A 6512-nucleotide genomic window follows, 5' to 3' on the forward strand; every position below is an offset into this window, starting at 1 on the left:
GGTGACGGTCGTTTTTGGTAGCGGCGGCGGTTGCGCGCAAATATGAAGGGTCTTTTCGGCTTCTCGGTCGGTCGACGGCGGGCGGGGGAGGTAGAGTATGGGCCGCGGTTACTAGGACCGGGTAGTGTGATCCGGCAGCTGAGCGTCGGGTGGTGGCGGCAGCAGGATGCAACAAAGGCGACTGGCTTCGGGAGCTTGTGTTGGCTCGCTGCAGGTTTCAAGAGTGCAGGAGAATAACGTACATGGAGGCGCTTCAGAAGCCAAGCTACGACAAGGTGCTGACGATGACGAAGCTACGAACTAGAGTATGTTCGGTCGGAGGAGGGAGAGGAGGATGAGGGGAAGTTCGCAAAGGTTAATGGTAAACCACGTTGGAGAGGAAGAGGTGGTGAGGAAAACGGCCGGTTGCAATTGAAACCCCTCCAGGGCAAGAGGAAACAGAGTCAAACAAGAGTCAAGCAGCAGAATAGCAACAGCAAGCGGAACGACAGCCGAGCCGAGATCGTCACAGGTGTGCTTTACTTCCGGGGACCGGTGTGGGCGGGTTAGACGAAGCTACCAGAGATATTGAAGTAGAGGTACCACAACAGCTCTGTTTTTGCGGGTATTCTCCATGGTGTTTGTCACCATCCGGTGGTCGCAGAGGTTGCGAGGCCTAAGTAGAACGACTAATTTGACCGATGGATAGCATCGGCCCCAGTCAGGGAAGGGGCCCCTCTTCCCGCCTCGGACCTCTTTTCGGCCTTTGCTCTTTTGGGTTCTTCACTTCTGAGGTCTGATGAGTCCTTTTTTTGATCCTATATCGGCATATAGTCTTGGACCGAACCTTGAGCTTAGGGCTTTTTTTTTGTTGCGACATTTGCCCCTTTAGCTGTGGTTGTAAAAGCATGTTTTGGACAAGCCGCCCTACCTGCGCTGCTCGAAGCATCAACGCAATCAACACGTAAATCTTCTGCAGCAGAAGTCTTGTTCTGCAGATAGCACTTCTTCATGTCTCAGAACAGGCGCCTGTGACCAACCCTTGGCCCTTCTACTATTTGCGGACCAATGCCAATCCGTCGTAGGAATGGGTAAAACGTGATGGGAACAATGCAAAGAAGGAGTCTGATTGGAAGGGTTAAAGAAGGCCCTGCCCCCCATGCGGACTCGTTCAGTCTTTTTTGCCCTCTCTTCCCCACATGTTGCCAGAGCTTCATGCGGGGAAAGCAAACAGGCGAAACAGCATCCGAAGTTGTCGCCTTCCAGGCTTTCAACGGACGAGAGTGTTGTGCACACACAGTGATTATTGTTTCGTCTGTTGTTGCTCGAAGCTGCTAATTCGATTTGATTCATAGAATAACTGACGTCAGGTCTAATTGATCCTGAGCTAATTGAGAGGTCCAAGTCGGAATACCTGCGCGTGCTTCGCGATTGCGCACGAGTTGGCCAAGCAGTACTGTTTCTGCCATTTTACGGAAGTTACGCGCTCCCCTACATTCAAGATGAAGCACTACATACGGTTGAAAAGACTCATACCTATTTCACCTTCGCATCGACCCAGAACATGCCAGCAACGAATGCACTTGTCGATACAGGCCTTGGAGCTTTCCCAAAGGACCCCTGTGATAGCTTCAAAAATTTGACATGCCTCAATAAAGGAAACTCCACTATGACTCCTTTTTCCGCCAAAAAGCGGAGCAAGGTCGCTCCGATCTCGGCGGTACTCGATCCCGTGCAGCCGACCTCCCGCGATAAGATCGCAACGACCACCGAAGCACCGAGCTCAGCCCACCGAGGTCCGTACCCTAGGCCTGCCTTATGTAACCCTTTCCAAGACACAATGCTTACCTAATGTGTCGATCTTCAGCTCAACATCACGTGCATCTTCCAACCCTCCCTCCGCCCGACTGTGAGAGCTGCACCGGCAATCTTCGCGGTCCGCGGGGCCTTGTGCATACGTGACCGACCGACTTATAAGGCTACCTACGCAATCCGTGCCGACAACAATATTCAATAAAACGTCAGGCCAGGCACGTAGCATCCAAAAGATCCCACCAAAACGCAACCTCAGCCCAACAAGACCTGCAATGCAACTCCTACCCTCTTGCATGCTGCAGCCAAATCTGCCTGTCAGATATCGGTATCCTTCTTGTGTCGTGTCTCGTGTGCCCCCCGGGCGCCTACGTACACTGCCTCTTAGCATGTGTCCTTCGCATCCGGAGAATGAGTCCTTGTCAGACAGGAGGAATACACATGCAGGCTGTGTAACCGCCAAGAGGCCCGAGGGTGTTGTGCACCTTGACGTCGCCGAAATTCCAGGGTATTTGATGAAGCTCGACATACGGCCGAGGGGTTTAGGATGCCGCCTCGAAGCCCGGAAGCCAATCTGCCAACCCGTAAGACCGCCAACCCGGACGGACATGTCAATGTCTCACTTCTTACCTCGACTGCCCAGAACGGCTCAGCCCTATCCCGTTCCCTTACCCCTCCATCAACCCCTCATATCCCTTCTTGTTTCGGCTCTACAAGTTACGAGAATCGGATGCGGTCGATCGGATAGTCGGTCAGATCAAGGCAAAAATTCCGCCTGCCGTCATCCCACATCCGAGGGGATCTTCGCTGGTGGTGTCTCACTGGAACAAACCACGTCCACTGACGCAAGCTGCAGAGGATCCTTTGCTAGCCTCCCAATATCTCACTTGTTCTTTGCGTTGGGCCACGACAGCGACGATGACGACGATAACGTTGTTGTCTTCGTCGTCGTCGTCGTCGTCGTCCCGTGATGAGTTGCCGAGGACAATTCCAGCATAAACAGCACTTTTCTCGTCGGGTACTTACTTACCATCAACCTAACCTGGCCGCCTGCATAGCACAGCTTTCGCCGAACCTTCCAATCACTGATCCGCACCCGTATCCGACAATGCCATGCCGTGCTGTACCCATGCTTCATGCCCCATGCCACGACCACGCTGCGCCGCGATGGCGCTAAACCCAACTCCAATCCCAACCCGTTTCGATGACTCAAAACAGGGTTCCGTTCACCTCCTGGCGCTACTGCTGTACCCTTCAGGCAAAGGGAGACAGGCAGGCAGGGCACGCTGGATGGCCTCACTACCATGCAAGTGTGCGTGTGTGCTGTATATGCGAATGGTTCCGCATACTGGCAAATAAGAGCACCCTTCGCCGCCTGCTTTCTCCCACGCCTCCAATAAGCATAAACGCTGCACCCATGCGCCCATGTTGGCGCCAAGATTCCTTATTTCTACGCCGTACACGTATGTACACCGCTGCGCAGCCGCCGTTTCTCTCTCAAGTAATCAATATCTCCTGCGTCTCAGTCCGCCATTCCACTCAGTCTCGCCGACCTTGACATTTCCTGCGGCATTAGCAACGGCGGCACCTGCGCCAGCAAATCATGCCTGCTCGGAGTCATGACCGAGCGCGTCTCTCTATCCCCACATTGAACATCCGTAAACGTATGCATACTGACACCATGTTGCGCTAGATGTAGATGCCCCGTGGAGAAACAGACCTTGCTATCTCATGGCGTATCTGGAAAGGCAAAGACAAGAAACTAGCTCTCATGGATCACCACCCCGAGTGGGAAAGCCCCAAGGTAGAAGATTAGAAAGCTATGACATGCATGTAGGTACTGTAATTTGTATTACTATCCACCACCACCACCACCACCACCACCTAACATCACCCGAGCACCGAAGTCCCAGTTCTCTCCATGTACCTCCATCAGTGTATGTACGGTAATCTGTCGATTCTAAGCCACCACCACCCGTCTCCCCGCACCCTGCAGGGCATGCTACGCTAGCCTCCTCCCAGCTTCCACCCCCCCTCAATACCTCACACCCGCTCCCATCCCCAATCATCGTTCTCGGAGAACGACTGTACAAATCGAGAAAAATATGCCCTGCCCATTCCGTGCCATCATCAGACGCTCCCGCAAGGCTGTTTCGGTGGACTTCTGTGTCACCATGTAACCGAGGAGGCTAGTTTCACTTCACTCCTCCACCATTGAACAGTTCCACCACCACCCTTTCCCGCCTGCCACACTTCTGCTCATCTTACCTGACCCAAGGCCTGCCACACCACTGCTCGGTATGGCGATAGTAAGTGCAATGTAGCTCGTTTCTGTGCAACACGGGTTTGCTTGCTTCCTTCCGTGACTCCCTTGCGGCAGACATTGGCGGGGTTGGCTCATCTCGTGTGCTTAGCCTCCCGCTCCCGTCAGCCGTGTGCGATGCGATGCAATGCGAAGTGAATTTGAAGCGGATGTATTTCCGAACAGGGTATCATTGTCTTCCTCTCCCTCTATCCCTTCCCAGCTCCCTGCCTTCCATTCTTGCCTTCTCCGTTACATTATTCCCACGTTCCTACTGCCTGGTTCGTTTGTCGTCGTTTGATGTCGTAGCAGTTTTCGTCATAAAAAAAAGGAATAGAAAAGAAGAGATATCTCCCCTCCGGAGAAAGGTAAGCCGTCGCCGTACCGTATGCATGTCCACCCGCCGTCCGACCAGCCCAGTCAGAGACCCTTGAATGCCATGCCTCGAGTGCGAGGAGACCGAGAAACCGACCCACATCAACCATTAAAACCACCTCTGATCATGCCGAATATGCCTTGCGCCACACCTGCAAGGTGCCCCAATCGTCATCCGTCGTATCAATCAATCCGTCTCTAGCTCTTCTCCCCCTCACACCCTTCTCATCACCCCCCAGTCCCATGAAAATCGAACCAAAACCAGACAGGGAAAGAAGAAAGAAGACACAGCCCCCGCCGCCATGCAGAAAAACAAAAACACCACAAGAAAACCTCTGACTAGGAGCATCTTGGGGTCAAACACCATACACCTGGCAACACTAAGGCTACTAGACCCAACCATCTTGTTGTCATCCTAGCCCTGTGTGCTCGAGCGGCCCCCCTCGCACCGTTCAAACAGAGCAAGCCGAAATGTTTCCAAGGGAGGGTTACCAAGACCATCGTCAGATGCGGAGTGGCCAATGCCACACAGCCCGCATGGAACTCTTCTGGAAGCCTTCCCACTTGAGCAAAGCTCGGCGTCGAACGACACCTCCGCTTGCAACCCTCCCGCTCCACATGACTGCTTGGGACCATGCTGCACATGCCCAATCGCAACCGGGTAACCTTATGGCCTTTTGAGTCCGTTACGGAGAGTCCATGACTTTGCTGCAACTGCGCCGACCACCCAGTTCCGAAAGAGAAAGGGAGCTGCAGCATGGCCGAGTGGTTCCGACATGATTGGCCCTGCTAACCGGCCCTAAGCCTGCCAACGTCATGAGCTTGTGCTGCCTCAGCCGCACTTTTGCAAGTGGACCGGACCAAACAAGAAGACGAGGTTCGTTGTCAGGTTGTCATGTCGTGTGGGTGTCGGGCAACGGCCCCGGCTCCTGGTCTCCGAGCTTGGCTTGTGTTTCGTTTGCGAATATCGACCGCTACCCATCCATATGGGGAAACAGTCGTCCATGCTCCTGCAGGTGTGTGCGCGCGCGCCTGTGTTCTTCATCTCTAGGCATCAGCCTTTAACACTCCCGCCCAGTGGGAATCCACCTCAAGCATGGGGCAGTGCCCTTGACGTCCCTCAGTGCCAGCCTCTCGCACGCTTGCGCTTGTCTTCGCACGGGTTTTTGCACTTGGGGCAGACGTGGTCGGGGTACGAGTTGACGTCGACTCTGATCAAGCATTTCGAGCACCGCCACCACCGTGACGAGAGGTTGCGTCCTTGGAGCCAGCTGTCGTCCACGTGCGTGCCCCGCTTGAAGATGTCTTCGTTGTGGTAGTCTCGCAGGTGGTCCCGGAAATGGTCCCGTCGTCCGAACGGCTCGTTCCTCCGCGAACACTTTGGGTAGTCGCACTTGTGAGCTTCTTTCTTGGACGGGTCTTGGTGAACTTGTCTGTAATGCCTTTCGAGGTCTGCCTTGCGCTTGAATGGGTTTGCTGTGCAGCCCGCCTCTAGGCAGGGGAACTTGTAGTCCACCACCTCCTGTTGCTCTTGGCCCCTATACACAGTATTGTTAGCATTGCTCGTCCATGATGCCTTCACTGCCACTTACCCTTGGTGGGGTATCACTGTTGGATACTGTCCCGCAGGAACATATCGCGGTTTCATCTGCCAGTAACCTCCGTCCTCGGTGGGGACGTAGTCATACTGGGACCAGTCAATGTTTCCGTAATAAGGCTCCGACGTTTGTTGTGCCGACGAAGATGCGGTGCTCGTATAATCATCGCCATAGAATCCCGCATAGCTGTCTCCATAGCTCTCGTCGTAGCTGTCCCCATAATTGCCCGCTGGAGAGTGACTCATGCTGTGCGAATACGAGTATGACATCCCAGGGGAAGAGCCGTAAGAAGAGGGTGTAAGAGGTCCTCTGGAGCTGACGTCGGATAGCTGACGGGCGAGTTCCGGAGCCTCTAAGAACGTGGGAGATTCAAGGTAGTCTCCTGACGACACTGGAGACGTTGCGTTAACATAATAGCTTGCGCTGCGGTAGTATTGGCTGTCCAT

At 54.1% G+C, this 6512-nt stretch overlaps 1 protein-coding gene across 1 annotated transcript; it reads right to left on the reverse strand.

Moving 5' to 3' along the window:
• Positions 1 to 5588: 5588 nt before the first annotated feature.
• On the reverse strand, positions 5589 to 6512 carry ColSpa_12741 (uncharacterized protein; the record flags this gene model as incomplete). The annotated part of the gene is made up of 2 exons (XM_049278953.1): positions 5589 to 6006; positions 6061 to 6512. 2 exons carry the CDS (start codon positions 6510 to 6512, stop codon positions 5589 to 5591), a joined length of 870 nt encoding a protein of 289 aa, XP_049134910.1.

Source organism: Colletotrichum spaethianum (genome assembly GCF_022836535.1).
Source record: "Colletotrichum spaethianum MAFF 239500 DNA, contig71, whole genome shotgun sequence".
NCBI classification, from domain to species: Eukaryota; Fungi; Ascomycota; class Sordariomycetes; order Glomerellales; family Glomerellaceae; genus Colletotrichum; species Colletotrichum spaethianum.